Consider the following 23,786-nt stretch of genomic DNA (forward strand, 5'->3'; position numbering starts at 1 on the left):
TCAACTGCATCATGGCCATTATAAGCTTAGTGAAATCAATTTTAAGTGGTACCCGCGATAAAACGAACCTTATTATGAAAACGAGGACTCTCCTATAATCTGTACCATCTCGTCAAAATCAGGCCATCACTTTTAAGGGCTAAACTAAATTGTGTGTCCTTGAGCCTCTGTCAAATATAAGCCAATCGTGTAAGACCCTCTGATGTCACTGCTCTAAGGAAAAAGGATGATGTCATTTGAAATCCTATAGAAGACAAAGCATGCAGCAGCCAGCGACACGCGGACCGCGGCTCACTGTAGACATCCATCAGATCGAGTCTTGTTTCTTTGTTTACTTCCAGCTGAACTAACGTAGACTTATTCCTTTATTCAAAAATGAAATGCGGTCTACAGGTCTGCTTCCTCTATATGAGAATGCACCATGTACATTCATTAGCCTACGGTATTACAATGTCACTAGGCCCACCATTAAATATGCATCTTATAAACTTGAATAGTGGCTTTAAAATGTATGCAATAATTCAGTTTTAAGAACATAGCACACGGGGCAATAGGATTTTTACAGTCTAGTCAGGTTGTGGAGCACTTGCATTTAATCATCCCTCATGGGACTGTTTTACGGAATGGAGATGGGCTAAAAAAGACCACAGACAAATCAGTCAATAGCTTTTTTGGGGATTTTATTGAAAGCTTTTGTCTTGTAATTTATAAAATGTGTTCACCCAAGTATTAAAGGGAATAAGTGAAACATTTTCTCCCCAATCCTCCATGCGATTATCTCATCAATCACTCCAATACACAAGATGGACATTCACCCATCGTGTTATTTAGTCTTAGTAAGCTAACCTCTCAAGACAGACAGAAAGAGCTCAAATGCAAACTCGACCCACGGTCAATATGGTAGGAGAAAGAGCGAGGTTAGGAGACAAAGCTAAGTGGTGCAACTGATCTGCTTCAATGCCAGGCAGCTACCCCAACACACACCAGCCAGGAAGCCACGTCCAACTCCACCCCTACTTTTATTCTGTGCCTCCTCATCGTGAGATAAACACGCCCCCTCTCGTAGCTCTACGTCAGATGAACCCCCGCCGGATGTCCGCCGGCCGGCCCCCAGAGGGCCTGTGGCCCCGCCGTCCAATCAGAAGTCCTCCCGCGGGATCGTGACCTGGGAGACCTGGAAGCGGGCCGATGGGGTCATAGCGCGGCCTGGGAAGGAGGCCGTGGGGGAGGTTAGGGCGCTCGTCGTATTCTCCGCCGATGATGCCGGGGGGGTAGAGAGGGGGGGGGATGGGGTGGAATGCCCCGGGGTGGAAAGGGAAGGTGCGCGGGAAGGGCAGGACACGGGGCATGGGCCGATAACGGGAGGCCTCCTTGTGTATCTTGTACTTGGTCTTGTACAGCTGAGAAAGGAGGAATATTATCTTGTAATAACATAACAATTGGGCACCTGAGCCAACAAATGGATAAGCTTTGGTTGGTCTCTACTAAACACTCAATTAGCTTCTGAAAGGTCCACTACGTGCACAGACACAGAGAAATACAGCGTGACAGAATTTCCTAAGAATGCTGGCATTTATTTGAGTTAGTTTCTCTTCTAGGAAAGGATATTACTCACTTGTTTCCAGTCTGTGTTTCTGACAGGATTCTGACTATCTGCATGATGAAATGGAAGAATGAAGCAGATTTCTCAGAGAAGCCGTAAACCATACCAACTTTTAACAAACACAACTTAATATAACCTGTGGCCCTGACATTTGGAATGAGCTGTTGCATTTGGCATTTAGTGTAATTGCTCAGGGAGGGAGCTTCTTATCACAGACAACAGCTCACTGATGTCTCCTGTCCATCTTGAATGAACCAAATAAACAATATAGAATACGTAACATTAAAGGGCTTAAAGTTGCCGTTATGAAATACTCATTCCGGTCAAGGAAACCTTTAGTATTCTGGAAATCAGTCGACAGTTGACTGAGGGACTGGCATGCTAAATAAGGGTGTGTGTGTTCGGGCCTCATACCCCTGAAGTCGCGACGGTAGAAGTGCCTCCACAGGGTGGAGTCAGCAGTGGCAGTGTTGAGGTGTCTGCTGACGGACGACAGGGCCAGCAGGGAGCCCACATCCAGCAGCCTCAGCATTCGCAACAGCAGCTCTGGAGGCAGGATAGACAGGCCAAACACGGGCGGGAGCGCCATGGCTGTTGGCACCACCAGAGGGAGACAGTGAGTTTTTAATAACAATAGTCATAATATGAATACCTTTTTTCAATCTTTTTTTTAAAACACACATACTGCTCCACACATATACCTTCTCTGGCTGCAGCTATCACGGGGTACGCCATCTTGTCTTTGAAAACCCGCGACAACTTGCGTAGGTCTTTGTAGGTACTGGCGGCTGCATCCTCTCCTGTGACGAGGGCGACACAGCAGAAGTGCACATTTAAGTCGAGTCGTGAAGGGTTTGGTGTACATCCATGCATGCTCCTGGTCCGAGCATACTTACTTTGTACAATGCCATTCACATAGAGAACTGGGTTCAGTGTCAGCTTATTAACCTTCTCCACCTTCTCATTGATCTTCAGGGAGGCTGTAGAAGTTTAAATGGTTTTTGTAAGTACAAGTACATTAGAATTCTTGGTCCTACTCCTCTCCACTGTTACCTCGCAGTCTAACCTCAATTCTACATGGTTTCATATCTTGATTGTAAATAATCCTAAACCTATGTGAGCTAACAATCTTCTGTAATAGGAGAAACAGGTTGAGAGTAAATACATATCAAATTAATTAAGTTGCCAATGTAAGAGGAGGTTGTAGACTAAAATGCAGAATCGTATGTGGGCTGACTCACCGTTAACAGCCAGCAGGTTGCCCATGGGAACGGCCACAACTAGGATGAGGCTGTCCTCGCAAAAAGGGTGGGTGTACTTGAGCCTGTACACCCCTCCCGCTGCCCGCCAATCGCTGGGCATCTCACCATGCTTGACCTCTGAACCCTTCACAGACAGACACAGAGACCCACAGTCATTTCTATGTTGGTATATACTGTGGTATTCTGTATGGCTGCTTGTTGTATAGAACATGCCAAGTTCCTGTTCGCTGTTCACCTCACCTGAGGGAAGAACCCAGTCTCCAACATCAGAAGGTGCACGACCACCATGACAGCATCAAATGGGCTGCCGCTTTGGGAGTTGTGATGGAGCACATCCAAGGAATGAGGCAACTTGCCTTCCTCTGCCTCGTCACACAGCATGGGCTCCAAGGTGAGCGGAGCTGCCTCTGCTTCCTGTTCTTCTTCAGGGGCCATTTCCTGTTTAGGATCTGTCTGCATCTCAGCTACCTTGCTGCTTGTGCCTGGCTAAATGTTGGATGGAGAATTACAAAACGTGTTTTGAATTACTTTTCAAGAGGACACCACTGGGGCCATAACATTTTTTAACGCGTATTATTTAGTAGTCCTGAATTAAACAGGGTTTACATCGATACATGGTAATATATAGAACAGTTATAAAATCATAACAACCATGCTACATATTTTTGTGGTGGCCTGCCAGAAAGTACAGAGGATGACTCAGCACCTCTTTCCAACACACACACACGAACACACACACACAATCTCCCCTAAATCCAAGGGCGTCTGCTGTCAGTTGAGAATGTGAGTATTATTTTCATTCTCAGCTCGAAAGCTTTGAATATGAATATTTAGCTACAGGGCTGTGTGTCTCTCTCCTTTTTTCCCTTTGACTGCATCATGGATCAAGTGATTTGCATATTTTATCCATTTTGAATCGCACCGAGTCATTCGAGAGAGTCGCTGCTGAATCAGATCACTTTTTTGGAGGACAGAGTGCTCACCTCATTAGAATGCATGGCATGGGAGTGTTTCGTCTGTTTGGGTGGTGGTGTTTGTGCGGCCGCGCTGCTGCTGCTGGGGCAGGTTCTACCACTGTGGCTGGCAGCCTGGCTCACAGATGAGGGGGAAGCGGAGGGCACAGCCACAGACTGAGGCAGGATTACGCAGATTAAATCCCCAGAAACAATGCTGCATGAGGAGAGTGTCTGTCCTGTGTCGCAGAGAGGCTCTGTGCCATTCAGGGACAGGGTGAATTCTGTGTCCGGGCTGGAGGTGGGAGAAGAAAAAAAAAAAAAACTGCTTTAAGCCTTAACAACCATTGTTGAGTAATTATGGAGTAACTGTCGCCCATAGCTACAAATGCATTTCTTTGTGGACTTCTAGAATTTTACAAATACCAATAGTTAAAATACAATACAAGAGGGCGAAACAGGGGTCTGACCTGAGTCCATGGGAAGGCAGCAGGATCTCCTTGATTTGAATACTTAGCTCTGTGATGGTGGGCTCCTCTCCCTCCAGCTCCACACGGCTGGTCTGCTTGTTGACTCTAACACGCAGCTTCATGCTTAGAAGGACCCCAAGAAAGGCGTAGATTACACATTTCGCATCTGTCATTAACAGCTACATATCTGGGTCTTCCTCCCTATGTATTCATGTTTCGGTTTCGTTTCTTGACAAAATCATAGCAGATCGGATAAGTTAGGATGCTAGCTCTATTACTGCCAAAAGTTAGCCTTCTTGATAGCTACTATGTAGCACAAACCATGCAGTTTTGACAGGGTACCTTACTAGCTAATAATGTTACCCAACAAGTAACCAAGCACTTACGTTTAATTGCAGCCAGTCGGTTTACGTCGTGTCACAAAACATCTAAACAACGTATCCTAATAAATGATCAAACTATTACCATTAGGGTATGGTCGCATTGCTTGATTCAGGTAAATAGGGGGACAGTCTTCAGTAATTTACTAGCTACAAGACTACAGCTTATGTTGTGTTTGACTTCAACTACGGAAAACGATGAGGGATGCTGACTTTCTCTACGGAAACAGAAATTAAACAAATATAGTTGTATTCGTGTGAGATGTGTGCAAAACATACTCACATAAACAATATTATTATATAAAAACTAAGTGGTTTGTAAAAACTGTTTTGTCATTACAAACCAAAAACTATATAATAATCCTAACGCGTTTTGCTTTGTATTACGGTACCTCTGAGTTTCCGTAGTTGCGTATGCCAGTTACTGTCAGGACAGATTCTAACACTGATCAGTGATCACATTTCAATATATTTTGAGCTTCTACCACCAAAATGAGCAGAAGTTACAATGACGAGTTGCAATATATGGATAAAATTGGCAAGAACTGTTGGCGTATCAAAAAGGGCTTTGTACCGAACATGCAGGTGAACAAGTTGTATTGAATGACATGGCTGGGCTTGGCATTAACGAAGCTAAGTTGCTACGTCAGTTAGCACATGTGGTAGACGTGGACGTAGATCATTTTAAATGCATCCAAGTTATTTTTAAGTTATGTTTACTGACTGTGTGTTCAATAATACGTAACATAGTCTGTCCACACCCGCATCAATCCCTTAGATCTAAACCAGTAGTAATAGCCTCTTGTTTGGTAGAGAGCATTGACTTGTAGCTAGTTCGCTAACAATAATTGTTTTTCAGGTGGAAGGCGTCTTCTACGTTAACGACCCCCTTGAAAAGTTGATTTTTGAGGAATTACGAAATGCTTGTAAAGGAGGAGGTAGATATGACACCATGCCATACAGAACCATACATGCTACATTTACATAAGCTTGGTTGATACATTTAAATATATCGTTTATTAGGTTTTGGTGGGTTTCTCCCGGCATTGAAACAGATTGGGAATGTGGCAGCTCTACCAGGAATAGTACATGTAAGTACTTTTACATTTCAACCGAGATGTCAACTATAAATTGTGTTGAATTGTCAAAATAAACATAGCAATTTATCTTGCCAAACATCATCCCCAGAGATCTATTGGACTTCCAGATGTCCACTCGGGGTATGGCTTTGCCATTGGAAATATGGCTGCCTTTGACATGAGTGATCCCACTGCTGTGGTCTCCCCAGGTACAAGATTGACTGCCGTCGCTGTTGCACCATCTAATAACGTCACACACACACACAGCACGTGTGACTTACGTCTGGTCTGGCGACCGCTTCTCTGCAGGGGGTGTGGGTTTCGACATAAACTGTGGCGTTCGTCTGCTGAGGACCAACCTGGATGAGGCGGACGTCCAGCCGGTGAAGGAGCAGCTGGCCCAGGCGCTGTTTGACCACATCCCAGTGGGAGTGGGCTCCAAGGGGGTCATCCCCATGAGCGCCAAGTAAGGAGGAGAGAGGGGGAGGGAGGGACCTAGGGCCCCACGGGCACTGACAGCCGTTCATGACCGTATCTCTGATGTGACATGCCATGGTGTTGGTGATGCAGGGACCTTGAGGAGGCCCTGGAGATGGGGGTGGACTGGTCCCTGAGGGAGGGCTACGCCTGGGCAGAGGACAAGGAGCACTGTGAGGAGTATGGCCGAATGCTCCAGGCTGACCCCAACAAGGTCTCCTCCAAGGCCAAGAAGAGGGGCCTGCCACAGGTATCTTCCAAGACCTCCCCTGGGTCTTCGGACCCCATCACCCCATACAACCCTACTGAACCTAAAGTGGACTTAGTACATGATTGCCATGAACATGACAATGATACATGATGTCCACTGACGATTTTAGTTGTAGTAAATATATGTGCTGCTTCTTGTCTCTAAGCTGGGAACACTAGGGGCAGGGAACCACTATGCTGAGATCCAGGTGGTGGATGAGATCTACAACGACTACGCGGCCAAGAAGATGGGCATCGATCACAAGGGCCAGGTGTGCGTGATGATCCACAGTGGCAGCAGGGGGCTCGGGCACCAGGTGGCCACAGGTGGGCGCTGTTTTGCCATGTCAGAACGACTGCTTGCTACGTAATTGCATCAGCTGCAGCGATTACTCCCTTTGCATGCTGATAGGTCCCAGTCATCACATAATACCCTTATCCGCCCGATAATTAAATGTGGTTACGTGTGTGGGAGGGGAAGAAATGTGTATTGAATGAAACTCGCCTTTGTAGATGCCCTTGTTGCCATGGAGAAGGCGATGAAGAGGGACAAGATCATAGTGAATGACCGGCAGCTGGCCTGCGCTCGCATCACATCGGATGAGGGCCAGGACTACCTGAAGGGCATGGCCGCCGCAGGGAACTACGCCTGGGTCAACCGCTCCTCCATGACCTTCCTCACCAGACAGGTACCCCATCCTGCCAGCTCCCTGGTTATCAGTTCCCTGGTTAATCAGGTCACTGCAGACCAAAGCATAGATGAAGCATATTCATCTCAAGTCTTCAGTCACGGTGAGACGCGTCCGCGGTTCTGTCCTTCTGTCCCGCAGGCCTTCTCCAAGGTCTTCACCACCACGCCAGACGACCTGGACATGCACGTGATCTACGACGTGTCCCACAACATCGCCAAGGTGGAGGAGCACATGGTGGACGGCAAGCAGAAGACCCTGCTGGTGCACCGCAAGGGCTCCACCCGGGCCTTCCCCCCGCACCACCCCCTCATCGCCGTGGACTACCAGGTAACCGCCGCGGCCGAGAACCGTGGCCCAAGTGAACGGCATTGTTTCGGAAACTGTACTTTAATTAGTATGGCGTGTACTTTTGTTTTGTCAGCTTACAGGCCAGCCGGTGTTAATTGGTGGCACAATGGGCACCTGCAGCTATGTCTTGACGGGGACAGAGCAGGGCATGACTGAGACCTTTGGCACCACCTGCCATGGCGCGGTATGAGCTCCCCTCAATCCAGGCTTCCTGAAGTTTATCACGCGTCACTTTCTAAATCCTCAACCATCCACCGTCATCGCAGTGACTACGTCTCTCTAACTTCACTTTTCGCTTGGTTTAACTCGCCACAACTTCCAACTGCTCTGTTTGTCCAGGGGCGCGCTCTGTCTCGTGCCAAGTCCCGCAGGAACTTGGACTTCCAGGATGTGTTGGACAAGCTGGCAGACAAGGGCATTGCCATTCGAGTGGCCTCGCCCAAACTAGTCATGGAGGAGGTAGGCCGAAAGCAGACCCACACACGCCTTGCTACAAATCAATTTGACACGCAATGCATAGTTGTTGAAGTGTTATTTATTTCAATGATAACAGCGGGGATCCTTCTATCCATACAGGCTCCTGAATCATACAAGAATGTGACGGATGTTGTCAACACATGCCACGATGCTGGAATAAGCAAGAAGGCTATTAAACTACGACCAATTGCCGTAATCAAGGGGTAACGCGCTTTGGCTCAGCTAGAGACTATGGGCACTTGGAACTAGAAGGTTCATGAGCGACTCTAAAGGAAGTGAGCTGACCATCGAGAAGTGTGGCCTGACATTTGTCTGTAAATGAAGGAACACGAATGGTATGACTTACAAGCAAGCCTTCCAAAGCTTTACGAATATGATTTTGTACAGTTCTCAAGCTGTCAAAGGATAAGAGGAGACTTCATACTTTAATTTCTTAACTAAACGAGAGAACTTAATACATTTTTTGTTCTTATTGGTGCCAATTGCTGTGGCCTATTATAATGTGGGCTTTGACTGTCAGATAATAAAGGATGGAAGAGAACATAGACTAACCGCATCAACTGATTACTGTTGATTTTCTCGTGCATGTTCAGCTGTCCCTAACCCAATGGGCTTGACAAATCTTACATCTTGTGCTACATGTGGCAAACAGCTGTCATCTCAATAATAGGGGTGTGGATAGCAACTGAATTGATAATAAACCATGTTACTGTTAGAACACAAACATTTATTTCTGCAAATGATTGTGCTGGGGTAATGAAGACTGCATATTAGTAAACACTTGTAGGTACTAACAGATGTGAAGGTTCATCTCAGTATCAAAAAATAAACCCTACATTCTCAGACATTTCAATCCATAATGAACAAATTACCTCATATTTGGCATAGATGCAATTAACATGGTTTTCCCATAATCCACTAATAAAACCATTTTGGAAACTGCAGTTTGAAATGATTTCTTACTCGGCATTGGCAACCCATACAGCATTTGATGTCTTAGGATTCACATTAAAGACTTCTTAAAAGTCACCTTTTATTAAAAATATTTTTGAAATGTTCCTCAGACCTTATCCAGGTAAACCAGAGCCACAATTAAAGTTTTAAATTGCAATGCAATTCATGGCATAGATGACAGCAAAGAACAGCGACGGCATGGATGACACCCCAAATTGTGGTGGAAGTCAAATAAATCGGTATTATCATCTTAGAGCAACACCCAACTAAATGGTTGATAAAATATTACCAGTGTCCCAGGCACAGTTACAGTTTACACTCACAAAATAGGTTGCCTGTGTCTGCCTAAACAACAAATGTAGTGATTCGAGTGCTGACGTAGCCAAGATACTTCAGTGATGGATCGACAAAATGAATAGGGTACAGAATATGCCATTATGGGACATTAAAAGTACAACTCAATTATGTTGAATGGTTTGACCGAAAACATGTCTCACTAAAATTAGTACAACACTGAAGGGAACATTTGATATTTGGGTAGATGCAGATGGGGTTGGGTTCGCGTACTCAAAACTGCGACTGAAAATAGTCTTCACACCTAAGGAGCAGTTGGGCAGGTAAACTTCACAGTATTGCAGGCAATCAACATTGCATAATCGTGTTCTGTCAGAGGCCTTAACAATCATCCGATTCTTCAATATAAAATGCATTTAGATTCCGAATGTTTTGTTCTGTACACTAGCAACATTTATTTGGGATTGCTGTACATAAAAGGACCAGATTCACTAAACGTTTGCACAAGTTTTCAGATGGGAATACAATAATAAAAAATAAAAAAAAGCCTAAACCTAGAAACTATTTACACTTGAACATCCTCTTAAGGTCATTATTTACATTTTGTTCCACCGATTCTCTTCCATTTCCTTCTGAAAGTAACAGTTGAAACACTGGTGCAAACGCTTAGGAAAACTGTCAGTGGCGTCCAGTTCAGGGAACATTTTACGTGACTGTAGTGGATCACTACATAAACTTCATGACTGTACAGGTGAGATGCAGTTCTAACACACAAGCATGTTCTAAATGATGTCCAAGGAAAGAAATACCCTCGTTACTGTCATGAGACCAATAACATTGAGAATATCAGGAAAAACGATATGTGAATGCCGTTATACCTAAGACATGCAAACACTGCGGGGTAGAGGTATGCGGTAAACCTGGAAGGCAAATGCACAATGAACCAGGACCATAAGCACTTGAATTCTCCTGTAAGTCACTTCAAACTGCAAAAAAGGTTAAATAAATCCATTCCAAAACATAAAAGTCAATGCCACCATTCAACAGAATTGTCACAATCCAGCCCTTATTTTTCCACAAAAATTCCTGTCAAAATCATGTTTAACCAAAAAAAGCTATGCCTCTCAACTCCTATAGTCACTTGTTCAGGTCTTTTTTAGTTCATTACCAAAACATGTTTAGGTAGAGTAGGCAGCAAACTTTCAATTTACCATTTGAAGACCATTATTGAACTTTCCCCACTATATTCTATAGTTTACTTCCTGTCTTTTGAGTGGTTACACCAATCACAAACCGTCTTTGCCCAACCAGGGCTCCAATCCCCCATGGAGAGCACGTCCCTGATTTGTCCATGGTCAGTGGAGGGTTGTGGCCAACCGACACGGAGTGACAGCCCCCTCCGTCTTGTTTTCCTGCTTCATTTCCCCCACTTACACAGGATGGGCTTTCGTTATGCAGTTACATGTTTAAGTGCAAAAGCAGCTCCTATGCTAAGCTCAGTCTCTGTTTTTTTTTTTTCTTCGTTGCAAGTGGCACCAACAACTCCTTTCTTCTCTCTTCTGAGTCCTCACAATCCTTCTGAACTTCCAGTTTCTTTTTTTTCTTTTTTATAGTTTGGCTCGCTGAAAAAATGCCTATCGAGAGAAAAAAAAAGGCCTGAAAGTCAGTGAAGGAAACAGAACAGGTTACAGCTGGCTGTAACTTTCGAAGCACGTCAGTGAGCTTGTGCCGTTCTCAAGGTCCAGTCAGTAGCTCACGTACCTTAATGTAGCTTTTGAGGACCTTAACATCTGGCTGTTCCAGCACTTGACATAATTCCTGTTGCAAGGCACAAAAACAAACGCTAGTCAAACAGCTGGATAACTTTTTTATACAATAGAAACAGAATAGTCAGCTATTATGGTACCTGTGTGATTTCAGGTGACACCTGCAGGGAGGGTAGGTACTCCTGCTGTAGGTACTGAATGAATTCCGGTCCCTATGACAGAGAAAGGTCTTCGCATTAACACCCCATGAAGTACAATCGTGTTCCCACATTACTGTTGCAAAAGCTGTGGCATTGAGTGGAAATGTGAGACGAACCCTTTTGAGATGAATCATTTTCAACGTCAGCGCACATTCTGACAACGTCTGCAGAGAAACAAACAGGTTCAACATGATACAAAAATATTATTGACGTCTATTTCTTCAATTGAATCCAGGTTAAAAAAATAAATAATGAATTAGAATCCAGTTCCTTTCTTAGTAACGTACCAGAACTGTCAGAGCATCTGTGAGGTCAAAGGTGGGCTTAAGAGGAGCAAGAAAACAAGCTGGAACGATGTGTTTGTAGATGAAGTCGGGAAACCCGACCATTCCGTCTTTTCCTCCTGGGGGAAGAAACCACATGAGCGCCCATCACACACTGTCAGCATAGCAGTCGCATACCGACGTGATGTCAAACCTTCCTCCATACAAGACCTCTCGAGGCTACGTCCAGCGATGCCCTTACCCCAGAGCTCCACCAGCTTGGAGAGGATGATGAAGCAGGTTTTCTGGGCGATGGGGTCGGGGAAGTCCACCGCTCCCTGGATGATGGTGAAGAGGACCCTCTCGATGTTTTCAACTCCTGTCGCGACGGGAGACAAACGGCGCTCTGTGTCAACAAGCGCAGGGGGCATTCACACCCGAGAGAAAAGGGACCGCGTCTTGGCCCACCACCAAAACGTTTGTCCGTGGGAAGCGACTCACCCTGGCCCGCCATGACCTCGTTCATGCCGCTGCTGGCGATGGTCTGGATGAAGGTGAAGTAGCTCCTCCTCAGCATCTGCTTCTCCAGGGCGGCCGCCTGGTCGTTGTCCTCCGCCGGCCGGGCCAGGACCTCGAAGATGGCCAGCACCAGCGGCATGAACACCTGCTGCAGGAACGGGGACACCTGGCCCTGCGCCGCCGCCGCCGCACACGGTCACAGTCAGAGCCGACGGCTACAAATCTCCCACCTGTCTGTCGCCCTCACGTTCCATATTGCTCGAAATAACGCAAGGAGAAATGCAAGCCAAGGACATGCCCTAAACACAACAGTAAGCCAATCTAATCTCCAGCTTGCTCTTGATTTGACTAGTCATCCTAAAGCCCCCCCCCCCCCCCCCACACACACACACACCTTGAACTTGGCCGTGATCTGACTGATGAGGGGGATGAACTCCTGCAGGTCCTTGGCCTCGCAGTCCTTCAGCATGTGCTCCGAGGCGGCGGGGATGAAGGGCAGCACCTCCTCCTCCAGGCAGATGATCATGCGGTGCAGGAAGGAGCGCACCGAGCTGCGCAGCGAGCCCCTCTGGACGGGGCAGCTGAGCGCCGGCAGGAAGGCCTGCAGGCAGTCCCGGTACACCTCGGTGCAGCCGCACGTCTTCACCGTCTGCTTGTTGCTGAAGGCCTTGCTGGTGCGGCTGGAGGAAGCGAGGGGGGAGGAAGTCGTGCTTTTTATGAACTTTCCTTTTTATGAACTTTCCTTTTTCTATATATTTCCTGCTTTATCGGACTGACTGTGTGAAGTGTGACAGGAAAGACAGGGAGAGAGAGAGAGAAGGGAAGACATGCAGAAAAGTGCCAAAGCCGGATTTGAACCCCAGGAAATGGCTTTATCCCACCATGCAACGGGGCGGCGTACCTGGCGAACCCCACGGCGTGGCTGAGGCAGTCGGCCAGCGCGGCCTGCCTCTCCTCCTCGGCCTCCTGGGGCAGCTTGGCCAGCAGGAGGCGGAAGGCCTCCGTCAGCGGCGTGAGCAGGCTCCTCATCAGCGCCTGCTTCCTCTCCGCCGGGCTCTCCCCGTTCACGATCAGCACGCCCGCTGTCTCGAACATGAACAGCTGGTCGTCGCTGGTCAGCAGCGCGGGGAAGCCGTTCTCCTGGAGGACAGAAAGGGGGGGGGGGGGGGGTGCGTTACAGCAGCTGGGCTAGAACAAGGGTCAGGCTAACACACGACAAAGCTAAGATACGTCTTCTTGGTGAGGTTATGGTAAAGGGAAGCTACGGAGATTGGTGTGGATTCAATAGGGTTGCGTGTGTAGGGGGGGTTGCGTGGCGTTGTGGTGCGGGCCAGCGGGGTGTCCTTACAGGAGGAGCGAGCTCCAGCAAGTCCTGGATCCTGGTCAGGATGTCCTCTATGAAGGCGTTCATGTGCTTACTGTCAACACAGGGCTAATGTTAGCATCCACGCTGACACACTACCAACACAGGGGTTCACAGTAGGGCAGGATATTTACCAAAACAAACCGCGTGTTGTACCCGTAAAACAAAGCATTTAGGTCAGAAATGATTAGTCACTTGTTGACTTTGCTGGGCGCGTGATCCTATTTCCTGATATCAGATGGCTCTCATATGCTGTTTGCATATCCATTACTCTTGGCCAGTGAGCAGAGGTATGAGACTGTGTGTGTGTGTGGGCCAGACTTACTGTAACGTTTTCACAAATCGAGAGAAGAGGTAGGCCACCCGGCTCCTGACCTTAGGGCTGCTGTGCCTCAGACCGCGATGGTCCAGAAACGCCATCTACACACAATCCCAAAAAACACCTCATTCACCACCCCGGCGGACATTTGACATAGTACACAAAAGATAGGGCGTGCCTGTCTCCTTTTCTCGAGCTCGATAAAACACGGAAATCTGGGAGGAGACCGAACAACGTGCGTGTGTGGTTTTAAGAAGTGACTAGCGGTGGAAGGCGTTTGAAACACTCACCAAGACGTTTGGAATGTGCTGGGGCTCCACGAGGAAGAACTTGTCGTATCGCACAACCGTCTCAAAGAACTCGAGGGCCACAGAGGTGTGCTGGTACCCACTGACCCCACTGGAGACCAGCTGCAAGAGGCGGGTGGCAAGGTAGAATGTGTCAGACATGCACATAACTGGCTTGAATGGTTGTCCAAAAAATTATATATATATATATATATATATATATATATATATATATATATATATATATATATATATATATATATATATATATATAAAAAAAATAAATAAAAAAAAACGGACATTTATATATTCAAATTCAAGCTCCGCCTTCTTATTCACATGCATTTTCTAAATGTCTTGTTCGAGCGGTCTGCTGTTGCGCTGTGTGTGTGCGCGCGCGTGTGCGTGTGTGGTGACTGACCGTCCTCATCATGTCCTGCAGGGCGCTGGACTTGGCGTTGTCCCCGGAGAAGTGCGCCCCGTGGGAGGCCGGCAGAGCCTCCCCCAGCATGTACAGCAGCCGGATGCCCACCTCCACCTCCATGAACGGAGTCGTCTGCCAGTTCCTGCCAGGAGGGGGGGGGGGACACGCGTGCAATCGAGAACCATCAACGTCGGAACGCATTCAAAAGTGTGTCGGCCTAAGAAGAGTCGTCGTGAGGGAACCGCCCCCGGTGGTGACTGAGCCTGGAGTGAGGAGGGGTTGGTGTGTCATGGTGAGGTTCAGGATGTGTGTGTGTGTTGGGCGGGGGGGGGGGGACCTACAGCATGGTGTTGCTGAAGACCCTGCGCACAGCTTGGAGCAGCAGCTCTGGGGAGACCTGAGCCAAGCGGTCCAGAAGCATCTTCAGCTGCTTCCTGTACTCCACAAACATGGCCTCGTCCTCCCCCTGGAGGAGGTTGGGGGACAGAGGGGGAGAAGGAGGGAGGGAGGGAGACAGACAGACAGGAGCAGTGAGGCATGGGCAGAGAGAGAACTATTCCACAGCTTTGCAAGGGTTTTGATTGATCGTTCTGGAAACCAAACAAGACTGAAGGTTCACCTCGTTTTCAAAGTTGTACTCGTCGTCGTACGTCAGTTTCTTTATGACGGCGAGCATGATGGCCTGTTTCGAAAGAGCGAGAGATTACTTGTCTCGCTTTTGATCGGCGTTCAAGCTTTGATAAAGTCTAAGAAATGAAGAAAAAAAGGCATTTCCACTCAAGAAGCCTTTTCCTCTCACAAAACAAATCTCACCTCAATGTTGGTTTTCTGCTGGTCTGTCAGTTGAGGAAGCTGAAATGGAGAAATCCCATTAGTACATATAAACCTCCGGCAGCTTGAAGTTCAGCACAAAGGGGCTGGAATCCATTTGAACTGAGTTTGGTGGGGTCTTGCCAATCCTACACCTTGGCTATGTCCCAGCTCTCTTCAATGGCTTCTTCTTCTCCACTCCTTACCTGCATGCTACTAGGCCAGTCTGACCCCTGAGAGGGGAGAAGAAATCCTTTAAAACGTGCCGTTTGCTCATTCACACCTATGGCGTTCCCTGGGCACAACTCCTTTCCTAAGGGAACTTTGACCGCTGACCTATTTACCCCCCCCCCCCCCCTTCCTCCGATCCCGTGGCCCTCGCCAGGCCGCCCGCCCACCTGTTTGAGCACGTGCAGGTAGTCGTAGCAGAAGGCCACGATGTTGGCCGAGATGTCGTCGTCCTCGTGCACCAGCAGCTGGAGGAGCAGCGGCACCTTGGCCTCCACCGCCTGCAGCGTCTCCGCCGCCACCTTCACGTTGCCCGCCTTGGCCAGCTTGGTCCAGCTCAGCACCAGCGACTGGCCCATCCCGTTGACCAGCCGCGAGAACTTGGCGAGGAAGTCCACGTCCTCCTCCTGAGGGGAGAGAGAGACAGCAAGAGAGAGAGAGAGACAACGAGAGAAAGAGACAGCGAGAGAAAGCGAGAGAGAGAGACAGCGAGAGAGAGAGACAACGAGAGAGAGAGAGAGAGAGAGACAGCGAGACAGCGAGAGAGAGAGACAGCGAGAGAGAGAGACAGCGAGAGAGAGAGGGGAAACGCTTTAGTATCGAGGAGGTGAAGGGGAAGAAGAAACACGACCTTTGACCTGGCTTAGGACTGTGGGGGGGAGGGGGGGGGACTGTCCCCCGTGGCTCAGTAAACAAGACTTGAGGCCCCTGGACTCCAAGCCTGATAGCGATATCTACAATGACCTAGAAACACAGATGGCGCAGGCCTACGGTACACAACATGGCATCGCTGAAGGTTTAACCTATGGCTCACGCTTAAGAGATAACCAACAGTGGGAATCCATTAACCTGCTCCACGTTGAAGAAGCCGGCAGACTGCAGCACTTGGCACAGGGACTCCACCAGCTTGGTCTTGTCGACAGGGTCCATGCCCTTGTTGACGATCTCAAACAGGCAGTCGCAGGCCTCCTCCCTCAGCTCCTCCACCGACATCTGACTCAGCAGCAGGTTCACAAACCTGGCAACCAGAGACGCACGCGCTAAGTCTGGGATACGGCAGCCAGACACAGGTTCGCAGCGACTAACTGTCAAAATGGCAACAGACAGACATTATTGACTGACCTGTCGTTGGCGATGAGGTTGAGTTCGATCCAGGACACGTAGGCCCCCACCACCTCCAGGCACTGGCAGGTGAGCTCCGGGTGGGACTGCTGGTAGGCCTGCAGGATCTGGAACCAGGACTCCACCAGGCTGGGGATGCACTGCTCCCGCATCAAGTCTTTGATCAGGGTATTCCTGCGCGTCTCCTGTGAAGCACCATGAGTGAGATTCACGCGACTGTACGACAGGTGATATGCTGCTTTACTGAAGTGGACCTGAGTTTATATTCCTTTCACTGCACCATTGAACAGCACAACCAAAAATTTAACTAAAAACGCTTCAGATGACCACAAAAGGGGAGTGAGGGACAATGAGGGAGGGGCTTCAGAAGAGTGAGGGCAATGAGGGAGGGGCTTCAGGAGAGTGAGGGCAATGAGGGAGGGGCTTCAGGAGAGTGAGGGCAATGAGGGAGGGGCTTCAGGAGAGTGAGGGCAATGAGGGAGGGGCTTCAGGAGAGTGAGGGCAATGAGGGAGGGGCTTCAGGAGAGTGAGGGCAATGAGGGAGGGGCTTCAGGAGAGGGAGGGCAATGAGGGAGGGGCTTCAGGAGAGTGAGGGCAATGAGGGAGGGGCTTCAGGAGAGTGAGGGCAATGAGGGAGGGGCTTCAGGAGAGTGAGGGCAATGAGGGAGGGGCTTCAGGAGAGTGAGGGCAATGAGGGAGGGGCTTCAGGAGAGTGAGGGCAATGAGGGAGGGGCTTCAGGAGAGTGAGGGCAATGAGGGAGGGGCTTCAGGAGAGTGAGGGCAATGAGGGAGGGGCTTCAGGAGAGTGAGGGCAATGAGGGAGGGGCTTCAGGAGAGTGAGGGCAATGAGGGAGGGGCTTTCACCTCAGAGGAGTGGAGGATGTCCCTGTCCACCACCTCGGCATCGATGGCCATCAGCGTGCGCAGATAGACGTCCACGCCGTGGGGGTTGAGCCCCACCAGGGACAAGATGTCGAAGAAGAACTTGGGCCACAGGGTCAGGTACTCCATGACGAAGGTCAGGGCAAACACCTGGGCCGCCTTGTTGCGGATGAAGGGCTTCTCCGGCTGGGCGTTCATCAGCTGGGGGGGGGGGGGGGGGGAGATGTGGCGCATAACGGAAAGATGTTTCAGAAAGGGGGGGCGGGGTTAATTACAGCAAATGTATGTCTTAGTCCACTTCCTGGATCTAGGAGTAAGGTACAAAAATTGCAGTCGTTATAAAAACACACACACCTGACACTGGAGCCATTTCATGAGGGTTTCCCTGATGAGCTGCTGTTGAACAGCACTGAGACCAGCGTGTCTGTGACAAAAGAACAAATTCCATTCAGACAATAACGGCAGGGACAGCGGAAAAGGCCCAAAGTGGCTTCTCTCTCTGCCTCACTGAGAGGAAAGCACCGGGCTAGCGCCCCTGCCCCTCCTCCTCTTACCTGTACTTGATCTGGTGCTCTAGGACTTGGAAGCAGAAGAACTTCACATGGTCGTCACTGAGAGAGAGAAGAGGGGGGGACAACGGTGGTAACTCACACACTGAACCTTGAAATACTGCTTCACGGCACACACACTAGATGAAGGTATCTAGGGACTAAGGACTTCTATTCACTGGATGTCACTTTGGACAGGAAGAAACTTGAGCGTGTCGATTCAGCCTCGGTATGGGCAGTTTGTACTCTTGTGCGTACGGGCATGCCAGCTGCATCTCACCTGTAAATGCCTTTAGCCAGGGCCTCGGCACACACCTCCCATGCATCCTGGGACTCCTTCAGCTGCTCAAAATACACCATCGCCTGGAGAGGAGAGGGTCACGGGGGGAGAGCGTGTCACACACAACAAGGCAGTTTGGGGTGAATACGACCTAAGGCTAGAGACTGTGATGCAGACTTGTAGGACAAAGATCCTCTACACCTAGAACTGTTATATGTCGCCTAACCACCAGATTCTACAAACACCCACACGAAACACCAACAGTCTGCAAACAGCCTTGAGGGCTTGACAGAGAGAAACATTTACAGCAAGCCTTCTTTACTGGCAAGAAGATGGTGGGTGTTTGGATACCAAAACATGAAGGCTGCCTGGCAACAACAATCTAAAAGTGCTTTAAAAAAAGGTAGCTTGAGCTACATTTATTGTTCTGGAGAAATAATATTTGGATCAACACAAAGTAGATTTGTAGAAGCACACATTTGCAGATACAGATTCAATTAGTCATTTAAAAAATGTCTCATGTCTTCTTGTGGAGCTACAAGAGCATTCTGGACGGTCTATATAATCAATGTTTTTTTTTTTCCTTATAATTATTTCCCCAGCTGTTGACCAAGACAGGCTGACACACACACACACACACACACTTACCCTCTGCCTGTAGCAGGCATCAGCATTAGGGTTCAGCCCTAGCAGGGCCTGCTCGTCCATGATTGCAGCTATAGACTGGCAGGCCATTGGTAGGTTAGCTAGACTCCACTATGGGTTCAATCCTTTCTGATACCTGCAAGCAGGTTGTGAACATCTAGAAACACAAAGAGACACCCATGATGGTCAGCTGTCGTTCTGTTGAGGTGCTTTTCTAATGCCAGAGAAATATCTACTAATTTCTACAGTATAATGTAGAAGGATGTCTTAAGATTTCCTAGAAATTGACTACCAGTCTTATGTTGACTATGAAATACATAAATACAACTTGAAACATAACAACAGTGTGTATTTCACCACATTTGAGTTGGACACTTAGTATCCTACTTGTGAAAGACACTGAGTGACTAACTAATTATACCATGTATAGTCCGGCTGCATAAACACAAACTAGACCTGCATGGCATTTTGATATTGAGTGACAGTGTTTACACTGAATTAACAAAAACTCAGTGTGTTGCTTATTGATGGTACACAAAACCCTGAAGTTGGCCTCTCGCACTGATCGAACAATAGCTACAAACCAACCAGGCAGTGAACAACACATACCTTGCTACTAGATCAGTTACATTGCGCAGAACGTATGATGCAACACGGCTTCAACATCGCGACCACAATAAGTAATTTTCCTTCTGAATGGACCACATATCCAATTAACTAGTCTAGCTAATTAGTTTGCTAGCTAGCTAGTGCGACATGCCAAGCTGTCACCATGATTGCTAGCTAGACAGATACAAATTAACACATTTGCAAGAAGATTAAATATCTATTTGTCGTCGTGGTCATTGACTATTCATCAGTCGAACGCTAAATGTGTCACAGAGAGAATCATTTCAGAGTTGCATTAGTTAGACAGTCCATCATGTCACAAATCGTATGACTGTCTAGAGTGGCGTTAGCCTGGTAGTAGCAGAATGCTAACCCCAACCACTCCTCAGAAAAAGTTGGGATACATATGGCAGAGACGGAGTGGCGCTAGCTACTATAGAGCTAGCAAGCTAGTAGCTACCAAAACTAACGTAATAACTTCCCAGCCCAAATAGGTTGTTTTCAACTATTCATTCTGACATGTTTTGTCATCTATACTTCACACTCATTGAGCAGTGTTCACGACTTAAAAAATGTTGGCGTACCGGCTGCTATACCTCGCGCACAGCCACGCTTTGCGTTTGCACGGTGTTAAAATTAGACAGTTAAATCATCATTTCCAAGCCACTAAGTATTCGGCATTAAACAAATAATAGATCGTCAAAATACCTTACCGTAATAACACATTTATCGCATTATGCCCTGACGTCAGTGTATCTAAAGTAGAATATTCCACAGAACAGTAACCAGTAGAGTTAGCTAGTTAGGTTGTCAGAATGGCCCACATCGAGCAGTGCGCTATAGGATTTTGCACGGTGTGTACCAGGGTGAAGGCAGCCTCAGTAAGTAATCTGAGTTCCGGTCAAAATCTTTAAAACATCTTCAAAATAAAGGTCGTAAAAATGTTTGTTGTAGCGCATGGAGACCCCAACTGATATGTAAATATCTTAATATAAGTAAATATAATATAACTGTCAACTTTGGTTTGAATCCAAACATCATGAAAACGTATGACTGATCAAATAAATTCATAGAACAAATAACCAGACTACTAGTTCTTATTAAAGAAAAAATACATTGATATTGACTCGCGTTCTGTAAGTCATAGTTAGCCTACTTGTAATATTAAAGGCTTCAAATTCCCAAGCATCATGGAATGTCCATGGATTCACAAGTTCTGCCCATTGACTGGTTATGCCACATTTCTGGTAATGTTTTATTGTGAAGGCAAATTTGCTATAACGGAAATGTTATTGAGGACTGGACTGAGGTCGGACTGTAGTGCAGCGTGTCGATTCGACGGAAATGGGAAGAATCGTATTTAGCTGGGTCACGAGCACAGGAAGAAAATCTTGAATTATTTCTGGTTGACAATTATTTCTGTTTTAATACACATAGCTAATGATATAATACAAATGTAGTTATAATTTGTCCTTCATCTTAATCTTAAACATTATATTTATGTGTTTTATTTATATTAAATGATCAATAGTTTATACACTTCAATGGATAACATTAATGTAAACCAATTATCGCAGGTGATCCGTGTGGGTCTGAAACACTGTTGAATAAATAGCAGTAATGTAATGTAATGTATTTGACATTTCTGAACAAATAAACTAGTCATTAACTGGTAGTCCATTAGGTTAAATGAATATCAAAATTAATTGTCCTACAAACTAAGCCATCATATTCACCTAACACTACTACGCCGACAAAAATGGTTAATGAAACGTATGTTCTATGTTCACTTTTAATTACGTTAACAACCATGAACAACTACTTTTTTGCAGCGCGCCAATCAGAAAATTGAAAGCATTAGACCCGCCTTCCTTCGTACTTGACGTGTGCAGTCTCCGCCCTTCTACTTCCTCTTTTACAGTGGCAGTCAGCGAGAGACACCATGAAGGCGTCTGGCACAGTATGTAAAATGCTTTATTTATCGTAGCTATGGGTCAGAAAGTGCTATATTATCGCCTACTTACGTATTTAAAGTTTTAGCGAATTGGTTAATGTATAAAATGCTATATAAAGTAAAGATGATCGTCACATTTTTGGGTCTTGAAGACCGATGCTTGTTCGTTCCCAATATGGCGTCTAATTTGCTGTGTTGAGCCATGTGCATGTGGACGGTGTGTTACTGCATAACTTACTAGCTAGAGTTGCAGCGGCAGTCAAGACAACGACGAGTTTACTTAACATAAGCCATATTGTAAAGTGAATTGTATCGAGTTTGTGTCCTACTCTTGCTCAACAAAATAATAGTTTTAACATCTTACGACATTTATCTAGTCTAAGGCCTAGTACAACTGTAGTACCAGGGCAAGCTAACGACAGTTCAGCACTACAGCTAGCTAGCTATATACTCACAAATCAACTGATGACTCAAAGCTAATAGACCACACCAGTTACCGACTTACTACACATTATACATTTAAGCCATTATAACAAGTTGTTAGTCGACTAGAATGCACCCTAAACCCAAAGATCCTATCAAATAAATGGTTTGATCTTGTCTGGTGTGCTAAAAGTAGTACGTACCTTGTCGCCTTTCTCTGCTGCTGCAGTGCCTTTGAAAGTGAATCCAAGGTTCTACATCTTTTCCATATGCAAGTTTTGTTCCACTTGTACTCAAATCTGTTAATCCTTTCAACAGCTTAGGGAATACAAAGTCATTGGGCGCCTGCTGCCCTCTGCCAAGAACCCCACTCCTCCTCTGTACCGCATGAGGATCTTCGCCCCCAACCATGTCGTGGCCAAGTCTCGCTTCTGGTACTTCGTCTCTCAGCTCAGGAAGATGAAGAAGGCTTCTGGAGAGACAGTCTACTGCGGCCTGGTACGTTCTGAGCGGTGAATGCCTACACGCACATTTCAGTTATGGGTGGACTTGCTTAGAGACTGTTTTCCCCCCTCCTGCGGTGTCCCAGGTGCACGAGAAGACACCACTCAAGGTGAAAAACTTTGGCATCTGGCTGCGTTACGACTCTCGTAGCGGCACCCACAACATGTACAGAGAGTACAGAGACCTGACCACATCTGGAGCGGTCACACAGTGCTGTAAGTGGTGCACTACAGCCATACGTCACCCTCCATACACTTTACAGTCGCCAGATCCGTCGTGTGATACACCGTCTAGCAAAGTCAAACGCGGTGGTAGTTGAGTGTTTTGAAGGCACGCAAACCCAAAGGTCATTATCTCTTTTGTATAATGCTCTTGTCATGTGTGCATAAATAAAATGAGTACTTTGTCGCCTTCCACTGGCTCCATGTGCAAACGGAAGTGAAATCAAGGTTCAACATCTTTCCTGCTTCCCTCCCAAACCTAGAAATACACTTGTTAACATTGAATTAGTAATGTCAACTGGTTGTCCCTTTAAAAAAAAAAAAAAAAAAAAGTTTTAAATTGCCTTTTTGCTCCTTGCAGACCGGGATATGGGAGCCCGCCATCGTGCCCGCGCCCACTCCATCCAGATCATGAAGGTCCAGGAGATTGCCGCCAACAAGTGTCGCAGACCTGCCATCAAGCAGTTCCACGTAAGTATTGGCGGACAGCATCCTCGAATTATCCGCCTCCATGGATGTGTGTTAGGCCTTAGTGGATATCTACATTACATCAAGTCTATTCTGAAAAAGACTTGAGGGGGGACTTTCATTTTGCACAAACGCTAAGATTACTTGTCAAAATGACTGTTGAATAAGCGGGTCTCTCACTGGACTGACTCTATTTAAGTCAGCTCTGGTTAAATGCCCGCCAGACAAACGCCAGATTCCTCTTCCAGATTTTTTGTTTCTCGTCTCCAAACCTGGCGGTTAAGAAACTGGCAACATGTGATCCAAGATCCATTATCTTGCACATAGACAGTTTATGTATATGCAATTGTAATGGTGCAGACTTTCAAACCCTTTAATCTCCTGTTCCAGGACTCCAAGATCAAGTTCCCCCTGCCCCACAGGGTGCTGCGTCGCCAGCACAAGCCCCGCTTCACCACCAAGAGACCAAACACCTTCTTCTAAAGGACATGTCTTGTTCACACCATTTGGGGAAAATAAAATGTCTTATACAGAAAAGAAACCGTGCAGATTTCATTAATCCACCTAAGAATGATCTTGAGCAGATTAATTGTCATAAAATGTATTGAAGGTGCGTCACATTTCCTTATCAATACACCGTTTGTGAAATGGGGTTGGTAGATTACTTTTTGCATGCACAACACTTGGAGTTTTACAGAAACTACTGAGCTTCG

At 47.0% G+C, this 23,786-nt stretch overlaps 4 protein-coding genes and 2 non-coding genes across 7 annotated transcripts; 4 read left to right on the forward strand and 2 right to left on the reverse strand.

Moving 5' to 3' along the window:
* Positions 1-655: 655 nt before the first annotated feature.
* fbxo7 (F-box protein 7) lies at positions 656-4,861 on the reverse strand. Its single transcript, XM_062482762.1, has 10 exons — positions 4,675-4,861; positions 4,289-4,411; positions 3,849-4,113; positions 3,106-3,351; positions 2,845-2,989; positions 2,500-2,583; positions 2,305-2,403; positions 2,018-2,194; positions 1,616-1,653; positions 656-1,400 (listed from the first exon to the last, which is right to left on the reverse strand). Exons 2-10 carry the CDS (start codon positions 4,408-4,410, stop codon positions 1,074-1,076), a joined length of 1,503 nt encoding a protein of 500 aa, XP_062338746.1. The 5' UTR covers position 4,411; positions 4,675-4,861; the 3' UTR covers positions 656-1,073.
* A 207-nt stretch (positions 4,862-5,068) lies between these two features.
* On the forward strand, positions 5,069-8,537 carry rtcb (RNA 2',3'-cyclic phosphate and 5'-OH ligase). Its single transcript, XM_062482761.1, has 12 exons — positions 5,069-5,253; positions 5,528-5,606; positions 5,692-5,759; positions 5,857-5,956; positions 6,057-6,213; positions 6,318-6,474; positions 6,641-6,800; positions 6,987-7,162; positions 7,304-7,492; positions 7,587-7,697; positions 7,853-7,972; positions 8,090-8,537. Exons 1-12 carry the CDS (start codon positions 5,161-5,163, stop codon positions 8,195-8,197), a joined length of 1,518 nt encoding a protein of 505 aa, XP_062338745.1. The 5' UTR covers positions 5,069-5,160; the 3' UTR covers positions 8,198-8,537.
* Positions 8,538-10,672: 2,135 nt separating this feature from the next.
* Positions 10,673-20,346, reverse strand: xpot (exportin, tRNA (nuclear export receptor for tRNAs)). Of its 2 annotated transcripts, XM_062482757.1 has the most exons (26): positions 20,217-20,346; positions 18,898-19,051; positions 18,250-18,332; positions 17,976-18,032; positions 17,776-17,845; positions 17,404-17,622; positions 16,540-16,724; positions 16,267-16,435; positions 15,588-15,824; positions 15,345-15,422; positions 15,193-15,231; positions 14,999-15,061; positions 14,721-14,845; positions 14,377-14,521; positions 13,959-14,078; positions 13,675-13,769; positions 13,335-13,404; positions 12,888-13,126; positions 12,381-12,666; positions 11,969-12,158; positions 11,730-11,846; positions 11,492-11,607; positions 11,321-11,368; positions 11,145-11,216; positions 11,000-11,056; positions 10,673-10,872 (listed from the first exon to the last, which is right to left on the reverse strand). In XM_062482757.1, exons 2-26 carry the CDS (start codon positions 18,982-18,984, stop codon positions 10,846-10,848), a joined length of 2,994 nt encoding a protein of 997 aa, XP_062338741.1. In that variant the 5' UTR covers positions 18,985-19,051; positions 20,217-20,346; the 3' UTR covers positions 10,673-10,845. The 2 variants fall into 2 exon arrangements, with proteins under 2 accessions (XP_062338741.1, XP_062338742.1); XM_062482758.1 differs by lacking the exon at positions 15,345-15,422.
* Positions 20,347-21,335: 989 nt separating this feature from the next.
* On the forward strand, positions 21,336-23,576 carry rpl18a (ribosomal protein L18a). The gene is made up of 5 exons (XM_062483435.1): positions 21,336-21,463; positions 22,199-22,378; positions 22,470-22,599; positions 22,967-23,076; positions 23,464-23,576. The coding sequence occupies exons 1-5, from the start codon at positions 21,446-21,448 to the stop codon at positions 23,554-23,556; spliced, it is 531 nt and encodes a 176-aa protein (XP_062339419.1). The 5' UTR covers positions 21,336-21,445; the 3' UTR covers positions 23,557-23,576.
* Positions 22,010-22,142, forward strand: LOC134038138 (small nucleolar RNA SNORA68). The gene has a single exon (XR_009932642.1). It is a non-coding gene; the product is annotated as a small nucleolar RNA SNORA68 (small nucleolar RNA).
* On the forward strand, positions 22,712-22,844 carry LOC134038139 (small nucleolar RNA SNORA68). The gene has a single exon (XR_009932643.1). It is a non-coding gene; the product is annotated as a small nucleolar RNA SNORA68 (small nucleolar RNA).
* Positions 23,577-23,786: the final 210 nt, after the last annotated feature.

Source organism: Osmerus eperlanus, chromosome 17 (genome assembly GCF_963692335.1).
Source record: "Osmerus eperlanus chromosome 17, fOsmEpe2.1, whole genome shotgun sequence".
NCBI lineage: Eukaryota > Metazoa > Chordata > Actinopteri > Osmeriformes > Osmeridae > Osmerus > Osmerus eperlanus.

Excerpts from the sequence above, each read along its gene's own strand:
- fbxo7 (XM_062482762.1), bottom strand. The coding sequence starts at position 4,410 with ATGAAGCTGCGTGTTAGAGTCAACAAGCAGACCAGCCGTGTGGAGCTG. Across the intron at positions 3,352-3,848 it reads ATGCCATGCATTCTAATGAG|CCAGGCACAAGCAGCAAGGT; the intron begins GTGAGCACTCTG and ends TCCAACATTTAG. Across the intron at positions 2,195-2,304 it reads GATAGCTGCAGCCAGAGAAG|CCATGGCGCTCCCGCCCGTG; the intron begins GTATATGTGTGG and ends TGGTGCCAACAG.
- rtcb (XM_062482761.1), top strand. The coding sequence starts at position 5,161 with ATGAGCAGAAGTTACAATGACGAGTTGCAATATATGGATAAAATTGGC. Across the intron at positions 7,163-7,303 it reads TGACCTTCCTCACCAGACAG|GCCTTCTCCAAGGTCTTCAC; the intron begins GTACCCCATCCT and ends TCTGTCCCGCAG. Across the intron at positions 7,698-7,852 it reads GCACCACCTGCCATGGCGCG|GGGCGCGCTCTGTCTCGTGC; the intron begins GTATGAGCTCCC and ends CTGTTTGTCCAG.
- xpot (XM_062482757.1), bottom strand. The coding sequence starts at position 18,984 with ATGGCCTGCCAGTCTATAGCTGCAATCATGGACGAGCAGGCCCTGCTA. Across the intron at positions 16,725-17,403 it reads ACATCCTCCACTCCTCTGAG|GAGACGCGCAGGAATACCCT; the intron begins GTGAAAGCCCCT and ends GGTGCTTCACAG. Across the intron at positions 13,127-13,334 it reads TGCTGGAGCTCGCTCCTCCT|GAGAACGGCTTCCCCGCGCT; the intron begins GTAAGGACACCC and ends TCTGTCCTCCAG.
- rpl18a (XM_062483435.1), top strand. Across the intron at positions 22,379-22,469 it reads AGACAGTCTACTGCGGCCTG|GTGCACGAGAAGACACCACT; the intron begins GTACGTTCTGAG and ends GCGGTGTCCCAG. Across the intron at positions 23,077-23,463 it reads CTGCCATCAAGCAGTTCCAC|GACTCCAAGATCAAGTTCCC; the intron begins GTAAGTATTGGC and ends CTCCTGTTCCAG.